A 12,151-nucleotide genomic window follows, 5' to 3' on the forward strand; every position below is an offset into this window, starting at 1 on the left:
TGCTCTGTCGAGATAGAAGGGGTAGGCGGCAGGGAAGGGCAGCACATTCATTTCATTACTGTGTTTCCTTACTAATTAAAGGGAAAAGACAAGTTTTCGTAAGATCGAGTTAGTGACAGGTTAGGTTAGTATGATTTGCATATATTTACAATTGTCTAAAAAAAAAAAAAGTCAAAACTACATCCAAACCTCTCTCTTCCAGGCTATCCTGTAGGGAGTCCTTGCCTTCTTTTGGTAACGCTATTGTAAAGATTTACCAGTAAAGGTGTAACCAAATCTAATTGTTTGTTCATTTTTCCAGAAATAATGCCTTATCTCCAATGGCCCAATTACTATTGGTATTGAGATTCTATGCCACTGGGAGAACATTGACAACAGTAGGAGATTTTTGTGGGGTCCACGAAGTTACAGCAGGAACTGTTGTCAATCGAGCTAGTGCTGCACTTGCTGCTTGGTTTAATTGAAGTGATGACTTTTAATGCTTCATTGGGAGTAGTTTTATTTGCTCCAGTAATTAAGTGCAAGGCTTGTTTTTTTTCTTCCGAGGGATTCTGTCTCTCTTTTTGATGCTGTTACGAATACTTCTGAATAGTATTTTAATACAGGTTTTATGTACATATTATAGGTCTTGATTAAAGTTTTCCTAGAACTGTCTGCTAGTTGTTTAGTCAACTCTCCGACGATAGATTGGAATATCAATAAGGCATCACTCATGAGACAACTGCCAGGAGATAATGTGGTAGGGTGGCAAGTTCCCTTCTCCTTCCTTGCATATATCGCTCGCCAGTAGGAGTAGGCCTAACATATTTCACTAATCAGACTTAAGATATGCTTGCTATATATTATTATTTAACAAACTGTAACAGTTTATTGAATTTTAGACGTGACAGTTTTTCTTCATTTCCTGAAAGTTTTGGAATTGGCATTTATGTTTTGCAAGGGAGCTGTTTCATTCACGCTAGGCCTAGTGATTCATGTATGCAAACATATTCATATTGTTACTTTTTAAATATATTTTATTGCTGGGATCCCTCACAGTGATCTCTTAACAGGCTAATGCACTGTATCTGCAATTCAAATTTATTTTACATAAGCAAAATATGGTACAACAACATTTTTCAAGACGCACATTAATTGAACCGTCGCACAGTGTTTCCAAGAGGCTCAAAAGCTGGCCAAAAATGATTTTTTCACTTTTAATTTTATGGTGTTTGCAATATACCCCAACTATCTCCAAGGTCTGGCGGTCATAAAACAGCCACCCTCGTAGCAGGTCTAATTCTACGCAGTTGTATTCGAACCTTTGAAAGTAGTGCATGAAGTGTCGTTTTTGCTGTGTTGTGATTGTGTGTTTTTCAATTAGAATTTCAATTATTATTTTTTGTACTTCTATGGTTGATTTTCAGGTAAATGTTATTATGGATTGTTAGAGTTATGTTTCTGAATTAAGAATACGTTATTATTATAATGATTAAGTATGTTATGCTTCGCTGAGGAATCATAATCATTATGTAAAATTTTATTTTGTGATTCCTTAAGTTCGGTCTTTATGCAGACCAGCAAAAATTGCCTCACGTTGCCCCGTGTTATTTCCTTGACCAATGTGTAGTCTGACATGTTTACTTGATGATCTTGAAAGGTAAAATTGCCCATATTTGCCCCTTCTGATAAAATTTAGATAAATATATGCATTGGCGTATTTAAAATTAATCGTCTAAAATACGAATATTCTCAGTATTAGTTAATTTCTTCTCTACAGCAAAGCTATGTTCAATTTGGCTATCATATAGTTATAAAAGTAAAAAATAACAAATTTTTAGCCATTTATTTTGGTTTCAGAATGGGGTACTGTTGCAAAGGGAAAGAATTGTTTGATACTTTACAGAAGGAAAAAAGTGGTCGTAAGAAGCAGAAAGACATAGTATTGCAGTTTCTTATTACAAACATCGGTCTAGAAGTCTCCCATGATCAAATTAAATTGTTAGAAAGACATGTTTCTCGTTTTTGCATTAATTTGTTTCGCAGAATCGATAAATCTACAGGATGAGTGATAGATTAAAAAAAAAGAGCAGTGATTAGATAAAGAGTTTGTATGTGATTTAAATGCTATAAAACCTACGCTACAGAAACAAGGAGGACCACAGGCAAAGTTTGGGGAGAGCAGTAGTAGATCTAAGCGTAGAAAAACTCAAAATGTAAGAAAATCTGCAGAGATTGCGAAAAATTTAACATTCGCTGCAAAAATAAAGTAAGTGCAGAAATAACCGGCATTGACAGGAATCTCATCCACAGATGTGGAATTATACTTAAAACCATATCCTGTGGATCTGAAATAAACACAAATCAATTTGAAAAATATGCAACTGAGACTGCCAGACTATTTGTCTCACTGTACTCTTGGTATCCCATGCCTGTCACTGTACATAAAATACACATTCATGGTTCGACTATTATTTCCGAGGCATTACTTCCAATTGAATGGTGAATTTACAAAACGACTTATGTCCCTAGAAGTAGTTTCGAGAAAATTAAAGGAAAATGTTTTTGACTTCGCTGAACCATATATTGTTACAATATAATTTTTTATATGTAAGAGAAAAATTTTTAGTATAAAAATTCTTATTTTTGTACTCTTCAGGTTGTAAAAAATTTAATTATCTTCAGGACTTAAGTTGTTCTGCAAATTAACTTCAATTCTGCATCATAATTATTAGGTTATTGATACATAAATATGTTTAACTAAATGTATTTAGCCTATACCAAAATCATAAAATAACCTTATTGCAATTGTTGAACAACACTATTTTGAACAATTTTTTAATCACAAGAGCACAGACCTCTGATGGAGAAAAGTATGATGTTGAAATGTTTCTGAGCACTTATTGCCATTAAGAATTTGATTAGTGAGCTGTTCTTATTTTGTCCTGGACAACTGTCGCAAAACAACCACAGTTCTTTAATATAGGCTACTGGATGTGACATAGTTATCGAAGTAGTTTGCAGGAGAAAATTACATACCTCATTAAGACGTTTCTTGGCCTGTCCCTCATGGCAGACACAAAAGGACATTTCACTAGTTTTCATGCTCTGCTTAGAGAAAACTGAGACGGTGAGCTGGCGATAGTATTACATATCCTGAACTGGTGTTAGGCAAGCATACATTTTTCATGTAGTCAAATGTGACAGCAAGAAAATCCTCTCTCTCTAGATACTTAACTTGGCTCCATTTTGCAATACTTTTTACTTCAGCTACAAGTTTAGCATGAATACTGAACATATTGCTTTTCATTTTCATGCTCTGTTTTTCAAACGTAATAAATTTTCTCAACTGAAGAATAACCAATGATAACAGACAAAAAAATATTTTGTCAGCTGATTGTATAATTAAAATTACATATTATGTAAGTTTCTTCAGTACTTGACAGGCAAAAGAACTTAAGACCAAGACTAAATTCGTTTTACCCCTTAACCAAACATTCTGCTGCTAAGGAAAACTATACAAAAGTCGTGGATTAAAGTCATTCTGTTAGTAAACGATGACCCTTGCACATAGTAGCATAACCATGCTCTCAACTCAGAACCCCCAAAATGCGGACTTAAGTCGTTTTGCAAATTTACCATTCAATTGGACAAATATCGGAAGAAGGACAAGAAGCAAGATATAAACACCTTAAGCAATTTCGTGAACAGTATGCCAGAAAGATTTCAAGAGAGGCCACTAATCGGGATGTATTCAATCGACTCCTTGCCAGCTCTGATCCTTTTATAACATCCTTCCGCCAAGAGAACCGAACAAAATAAAAGAAAAGGATACTACATGTGGAAGTCATAAACCTATTGAGTTCTGAAACAAACAAGGGACGGCTCAGGCCTACTGCAAGCGCAGTCACAACTTTCGGAGGGGAGGACAGTACCAATACTAGTAACAGTGATCAATGAACATTCTTTACCCTACTAAAGTGCTAAAAGTGTTTCTGAATCTGTATTGTGTACGTGCTCACTTAGAATTTATTATTTATTAAGTGCCTTCGTAATAAATATAATAAACAGTGTAGTTACTTTAACGTGTAACAACCATTAAAAAGTTGCTATTAAACAGTCATGAACATAATCGTAAAATGTTTGTAATACTTAATGCACAGATTAATTCAATGAATACTAATAATATATAAAAAGTGTTATATTAAGCGCCTTTATTATGGACGAAAAAAACTGGGTCTACCACTTCAGTGTTCAAGTATACCCAGCGGAACGCGAGCCATTAGTTGAGAAACACTGTCCTAAGATAAGCAAGTAGACCTTATATATTGTTAGTATGATATTATCTTTCAGTTGGTACCAAAAATTGGTAAAAAAAAAGTGTTAAAATGGCTTTTAGTATTTTTGGCCAGCTTTTATGCCTCTAGGAAACACTGTGCGTCGGCTGGAACAACGTTATAAGTTACATTTGGTCAAATTTACAGGAGCTGCAAAAATGTGTATGCGTACAACTTTGTTCTTATGAGAGTAGCAAACTTTTGAATGGACAGTTGCAAGCCAAGGAGTATAGCAAGGTAACATGACATACAACATTATTACACGGAAACACACCGAATGAAAATTTTGTAACTTACGTTGTTCCAGCTGACGCTTCAATTGTATTCAGGTACTCTGTGAATGTGTAATTAAAACAAGAGAGATGGACTATAGCTGCAATTAAATTTAAAATTTATTTATTTATTTTGTGTAAACAAAACACGACATTTTTCAGGAGACACAATAAGCATAATCATTTATTACATCCACTGTCTCATTATATATGCTATGGTACATGTCATATTTACAAATTAATAATATGCAGGCTAATACATAAGAATACATAGTAACTGTAATTAAACACAACACAAATACATATGCAAATACACAAAACTTGGAAAACTGTGGCAGAGCCAACTTCAGCTATAAGCCCCATTTGTTAGAGATCTGCACGGGCCATAATTCTTAGGCCCGGCCCATCTCGGCCTGATCTGAACCAGACCCAAACCCAACCAGAAACCTTAGATTAGCTTATAATTATCACCTGACTCGAACCTAATCATAATCATATTATGTAAAATTTTATTTTGTGATTCCTTAAGTTCGGTCTTTATGCAGACCAGCAAAAATTGCCTCACATTGCCCCGTGTTATTTCCTTGACCAATGTGTAGTCTGACATGTTTACTTGATGAAGACTAGCAGATAAAGCAGAGACCATAGGGATCAAGAACAGCTGCAAGAGATTATCACTCCATTAGAAGGATGAGAATAAGTAATCTCCCAGTCATCCAGGTCAAACAAATCTGGTCAACAAAATTAAACATATTTTTTGTTAAAACATAAAGAATGGGTGATTATTGTAGCATTTACTTTCTGCCACTAATTGAAGATGTCCTTGTAGATGAACCACCCATTAAAGAGGAGGAAAAAAGTAATGTAAAAACTCCAAATGTTACTTTTGATATTCCAAACCCCATCTCTTTCCAAACATAAGGACATGACTTACTTTTATTTCAAATCATTCTTTGTTATAATGTTAGCATCCAACTTTCAACTAATGTATTTTTTAAAGAAATCACTGTAATAGTATTGAAGTTCATGCATTTCTAACATCTCAAGTATAATTAAGTCAACATTAGACTTACAGTTCACAGATGGAGAAAGATTTTTCAATGTGGCTAATGCATTCCTCAGAGGCTTGCTTTTTCTTTATTTTTTTTTTTTTAAGCATCCTTGGGGTGTAACTCGATCAGCTATTATCCCATTATCAGCTGAAATATTTAAGAGAGGGATATATGCTTATATTCAGACCTTTCTGGGTTTAGCCTATACTACTTACACTGAATAAACCAGTAATTTCACTTAAAACTTACTTTCATTACACTGTGTAGACACCCGTACAGTGGAAGACCTTCATCTGCTGCACCAGCTGACTCTGTAATATTTTAAGAGTGGAATTAATTCTTAAGATAATTAATTCTGGAGAAAGATGATGTTTTATCATAAATGTGTGGACACTTCAAAGTCAGCAGCTGTAACAGTATTGTATTTTCTAACGTGCTATTAATCCAAACTCATTTTTAACAATAAGAAAGTAAAGCTGCAATAAAAAAGAGAGAGAAAAAACCAAGCAAATAGTTCTATTGTAAATAGAGTGTAGTCAGTTTCTGTTTTATCTTATGAAAAGATATTTTTCAGTTTTTCTGTACACAAGAAATCATTCACAAGTTTCCTTACAGTAAAATTGAAATACAACTTAACATAATGTGGCCTAATCTGATTACAAACCCATTGCAGAGAAATCTCAAAATAAATTCTTCAGTTCAGTGTATTTTCTATTTTTAGGCCTACATTTATAAATTTCAAATTCCCACTCAAATCCCACATAATATTATAATACTTTTTATGACATCCATTTCTTGTGACCATTTCATCATTATGTACAATTTATATTTTAACATTTTTTTTTTTGCATCTAATTTATCTACTGCTTGCTACAGATTTCATATAGTATGTGTGTTAGTTTTATTTTCAACATGTTGGCTGAAAATGTGTTTACATGTTACAGCTATTTCAGATTGGAAAAGTAAGCATCATATGTAGAATATGAAAGAACGTTTTGTAGTATAAATCAAATTACCTGGAGATATTGTTGGGATGTCCAGTTTCACTTCAAAAACTAAAGAATTGCACTGTGAACCTGAATGGTACTGTAAATAAAAAAGAAATAATAGTATTATAATGTAATACCGACATTAAATTAAATTTGTATAACAATTTTCAAGAATCTAATATTTTTTTTTATCTCTAAAGCTCATCATCTCCTTCTTCTGACTCTTAATTCCTTACACACTAACCTCATTCGTGTTATTAGCTGCACTGGTATCAGTGGAACTTGGTTTAGTTACTACTTCGGCTGTAACAAAAGTAAGTAAATAAATAAATGAGTGAATGAATGAATAAATAAATAAATAAAAAGAATTCAAACTTGTGTTATACAATTTCCTCTGCTTATTATTTAATAATTGTATAACTTAACATATAAATGAACTTATGCATTGAATATGAATCAAAATCACTGAGAAATCACTCAATTGATAGGAGAATTAAATCACTTACCTTGGATAAGTTTGGATTTGGTTTTGCTTCAGTTGGAGGGGCTCCAATTGTTTGTAGCCTGCATTGTTTCTCTCCAGCAGCAATTTTATTTGTGTTCTTTTCCAAGAATTCAAATTTGCTTCTCAGCTGTTTTCAGGTCCTTGTATTTGTGCTGATGTTACTATATTCTTCCAATGCTTCATTCTATAATACTAAAAAGGAAGTAAAACTAGGTTAATTCCATATGCAGTCTACAACATTAGGAAATATACTGTATTTCTCTTTTTCCCTTATCTAAGTTTCTATACCTAAATAAGCAAAAGCTTTTAATGGATGATTGTCAGTACAATATCAAACATATGACTATACTGTACATAGAAACTTTGGAAAAAAAAACTTAATATCTGCTGTTTCTGTGTTATTTTACGAGGTGTTGAATGTGCATTACAAACAGATAGGCCTATTGCATTTTAGTGGAAACGTCTCTCCACCTCATGCTGTTCTTTTAAAAAATAACGTTAGGCCCTATCTGTGATCGAATGGTATTATGGGCCTAATACAAAATATCCGCCCACTTATTAACAGTAAAATACGTAGGCCTAACATACTGAAATATTGATAATTTGCTAGGAACAATGTACCTTGCTGTACTAATGTTGGTTAGAAATCCCAGGCCAAAGACATCATTTATTATTATCAGTATCAGTGAACTTTTCTTTTTTAAACGAGTTATTGTGCCTTCGACCCATGATTTGCAGCCGTGAAGTACACTATTTCTAAAAAATTACCGAAATAGGCCCTATTCACTAATAATGTAGGCTATACAACAAACTGAAAGCACACTTAATATTAATTACAATACAAAAATAATTTCCACCTACACTTCTTGTGCAGTTACACGTGAATAAAACAATGATTATGGAGAAAAACGCACTTTTGCTGGAATCCGCACCCGTCCTGTTTAGGCCTATTAATTAAAACCAAAATACTATCATATGGTAGGAATTATTACTATTCGAAAAGAAACATAACCTTTAAAATCTTACCTTTTGCTTCCATGTAAAGTTTCTTCATACAGTATATGTAATTTTCTGTTCTTCACTCTGTTATTTTTTGGCTGGAGCTTCAGTATTATAATAAATAATAACAATAATGCTTACAATAAAACCTCAAAATAAATAGTACCATATAAACACGGAACATAAACATGAAATACGCGGGGAAAGGTATACCAACGCAATAAATTTCACTACATTTTCAGTAACTTCATTGCCAACGTAATAAAAATGTTACTATATCTTCCAGATAAGAATCCTGCAGTTAAAATCCGCTGGTAGTACAGAACAAAATATTTAACTTCCAGATTGCTAAACTGGAGTATACGAATCTGGAGCTTTAACAGGTGATCGCAGTACAGGCCCTTAATGGATTTATTTTGTAAATTGCATACAGTTATGTTAATATATTGTTTTATTGATTAATTATGCTTGAATCTTTATTATATTAGACTACTGTATATATTAATTTGTAAACATACCGGTATTTCAATAGTATACCGTGAACTTAAAAATTCTATGAGATCATTCTAGAGTTGAAGTTTTACCTAAAATTGTTTGAACAAATAGATCATGAATTTAAAAGCAGTGAAGCTGGCACAGTGAAGGAAGCCTTTGTACTCACCTCAGTGTTTTTGGCATTTAGGGAAGCAGTCATTGTAGCAATGGTGCTCTGCTGAGAGTCAAGTTGCTTCTGCAATTGCTCCACACTCTTCATGACCGTATCAGAACCATGCTGAGCTGTGAGGAACTCTGACAGCATACGGTTCAACTCCAACCCTGCTTCTGTGGCACCTTCCAGCTCCTTCTCAAGAGAAGCAACCTGCTCTTCAAGCTCTGTTCTTGCATTCTACATAAACAAAGAAATACACCTTAACAAGTAGAAAAGCTGTACTTTTAATTTGGATAATTTCTGTTAAATATACTACAGATTAAAGTAACAGTTTATATATTCCTTCAGCATTTCTTTGTAACTGGTTTATTTTTCAATGAATAAGTTTTCTTTAAACGCACAGTTTTTAACAATATAATGCAAGAAATGCCTGCAGCTAGAAAAATAAATTAATAAAACTATCGAATTCTACACCTGCAGCATCTACAAAAGATATCAACCACTTCGCATGTTATGTATACAGAAGTAACTTATAGACTGAGATTCTTTAGGAATTGGAGAAAATCTGCTTAATAGGTTTGTTTTCCACATATTCTACAGGTACTGCACAGGATCGAATCCTAGTCCTGCTTAAGGTCAGCTGATTAACCACAACCAGGTACACCTTACAAAACTTCCTTATCTTATGTGTATATCAGTGTGGTTCACAGTTATGGTAGATTATGATTTTTTGTATGTTTTCTAGAAGGTCTCTGCACTTTTCTCGCGCTATTTTAGGTACATTTGACAGTTATATATTTATATGGTAAGTAATAAACTGTCCAAGTTCATTTAGTTTGCAGTGTTGCTGAACAAAAAATGTAATGAACACAAATCTTCCACACACTTTAGAGCAAAATTACACAGAATCTGTAACACAAAACCATAAAGTTAACGTAGACGTGTAAAATATTGTATAAAGAAATCAAAACTGAAGTATTTGTTTACTAACCAATGAGTTCTCACCTTTGATTCTTCTAGTTGAGCATTTAGTAACATAACAGCTTCGCTTGAGTCTACTGATGAATTCTCAATAGATAGAAGTTTTTCTTTCGTGGCTTGTAAATCATCCTTTAATATTAGACATTCTTTAGAGGATACCAGTAACTCTTTTTCTAATTCATTTATTTTAGCTACTAATGAACCATCTCTCCTTTTTTTCTGTAAAGAATGATATTTGAGTGTAACATTTTCAATGAATTCCATACCAAACCAAATCACATCTCAAAATAATGTCCTAAAATGCATAATTCAAAGAGAATTCGAGATATTATTAGAAACTAAGAACCTTCACTTCCAATTAATTATATGCCATTTCAAAACAAGATATTACATTATGAAATAAATTGTGAGCACGATATTTACTTTCAAAGAATCTAATGTTATTAATCTCAGCAAATGGAGAATTTTAATATATAGTTATCATTTTCAATAATACTTTTACTGCCAAATCCTGACTTACTAGAATCCATACTTCTAAATGTAAATTATACTGTTAAATACATACGTATTTATTCATAAAATTCAACAATTTTAATTCAAAATCAGGTATTTCATAGTCGCTTACAAATGTTCTGTGTATTTCTACAGATTGTAACTTACCTCAATATAATAATGTCCTAATGAAAACAACAATACTGTAACAGCAGTTATAACGAGGTATACAAAAGTATCATATGATGACCGTTGCAGGTCCATTATTACATCATCATCTTCGGGAGACTGAAAATAAGATAAATGATTTGTTGGATACTTTATTATGAAATCATAATCTTTAGTAACAATGACAACAAACACAAGCATTTATATACTCCTCAAAAAAAGTTTCGCACCATTCATTTTTTTTTTGTAACAGCTATAGATAAGCGACCATTTTAAAATAAATGTAAATACAAGATATTATCTCGAAACCACCTGCTTGAACGCATCCAATGGCTGTTTCCAATGGCTGTTTATACTGCCTGCTCATAAGATCATTCTAACAATGTTTTCGCTGAAATGGTAGGTGGTAGCACCAAATATATTATGTTCCTTCATATGTCTGCTCCAAACTATCGGAGGGAGAGGGGGAGGGGAAGAAAAAAGAAAAGAAAAAAGTTGTTCTGTTTTGTGTCAGTGTGACATATTCTTCATGAATAATACAACTTACTTACAAATGGCTTTTAATGAACACGCAGGTTCATTGCCGCCCTCGCATAAGCCCACCATCTGTCCCTATCCTGTGCAAGATTAATCCACTCTCTATCATCATATTCCACCTCCCTCAAATCCATTTTAATATCATCCTTCCATCTGCGTCTCGGCCTACCCAAAGATCTTTTCCCTTCCAGTCTTCCAACCAACACTCTATATGCATTTCAGGATTCGCCCATACGTGCTACATGCCCAGCCCATCTCAAACATCTGGATTTAATTTTCCTAATTATGTCAGGTGAAGAATACAATGCATGCAGTTCTGGGTTGTGTAACTTTCTCCATTATCCTGTAACTTCATCCTTCTTAGCCCCAAATATTTTCCTAAGAACCTTATTCTCAGACACCCTTAATCTCTGTTCCTCTCTCAAAGTGAGAGTCCAAGTCTCACAACCATACAGAACAACCAGTAATATAACTGTTTTATAAATTCTAACTTTAAGATTTTTTGATTGCTGACTAGATGACAAAAGCTTCTCAACTGAATAATAACAGGCATTTCCCACATTTATTCTGTGTTTAATTTCCTACCAAGTGTCATTTATATCTGTTACTGTTGCTCCAAGATATTTGAATTTTTCCACCTCTTCAAAGGATAAATCTCCAATTTTTATGTTTCCATTTTGTACAATATTCTGATCACGAGACATAATCATATACTTTGTCTTTTCGGGATTTACTTCCAAACCTATAGCTTTACTTGCTTCAAGTAAACTTTTCTTCATGAATAATAACCATCAGAAATGCTTGTGGATTAATTCGTGAAATCTCTACTCAGTAATGTAAGAAAGTTCCACACAAAAATTTTCCGGTTTTCTTGTTCTCTCATGAACAAAGAATATAATGGATTAACTAAGAGAAAGAAGAAGCTATTGGAGTCGTGAAGCAAAGTAATATTTTAATCACATACTGAAAATATAAAGCGCAGGACCTATATCCACAAGCGACTTCACTTGCCATTAAGAGCTGCCATCTAGCAATAATTTTTTCTAGTCATGTTACATGTTTGACAATTGAATGAGGAGGCATTATGAGCAACACTTTATTGATTGACAACAAAGTCAATCAATGGACAAAAGTCACTTCTCAACAAAAACGAGATTCTAAGCAGATTTTGAGTTAAGTTAGCAATGTAGA

General features: G+C 33.2%; 1 protein-coding gene and 1 long non-coding RNA gene across 6 annotated transcripts in view; both read right to left on the reverse strand.

The window, feature by feature from the left end:
- Window positions 1-12,151, reverse strand: part of LOC138715348 (transport and Golgi organization protein 1-like) — a 134,602-nt gene that overhangs the window by 65,820 nt on the left and 56,631 nt on the right. For all 3 annotated transcript variants that reach the window (XM_069848171.1, XM_069848170.1, XM_069848169.1), the window contains exons 5-7: window positions 10,424-10,543; window positions 9,788-9,982; window positions 8,795-9,019 (exon numbers count right to left, since the gene is read on the reverse strand). In XM_069848171.1, coding sequence (XP_069704272.1) covers window positions 8,795-9,019; window positions 9,788-9,982; window positions 10,424-10,543 — 540 coding nt within the window. The remainder of the gene's footprint in view (window positions 1-8,794; window positions 9,020-9,787; window positions 9,983-10,423; window positions 10,544-12,151) is intronic.
- LOC138715349 (uncharacterized) lies at window positions 4,691-8,736 on the reverse strand. 3 transcript variants are annotated; one of them, XR_011336249.1, is made up of 6 exons: window positions 8,161-8,736; window positions 7,136-7,326; window positions 6,874-6,932; window positions 6,657-6,726; window positions 5,662-5,951; window positions 4,691-5,249 (listed from the first exon to the last, which is right to left on the reverse strand). It is a non-coding gene; the product is annotated as an uncharacterized lncRNA (long non-coding RNA). The 3 variants fall into 3 exon arrangements; XR_011336248.1 differs by having other exon boundaries at window positions 5,204-5,319; XR_011336247.1 differs by lacking the exon at window positions 4,691-5,249 and having other exon boundaries at window positions 5,719-5,787; window positions 5,890-5,951; window positions 8,161-8,732.

This window comes from Periplaneta americana, chromosome 15 (genome assembly GCF_040183065.1).
Source record: "Periplaneta americana isolate PAMFEO1 chromosome 15, P.americana_PAMFEO1_priV1, whole genome shotgun sequence".
NCBI classification, from domain to species: Eukaryota; Metazoa; Arthropoda; class Insecta; order Blattodea; family Blattidae; genus Periplaneta; species Periplaneta americana.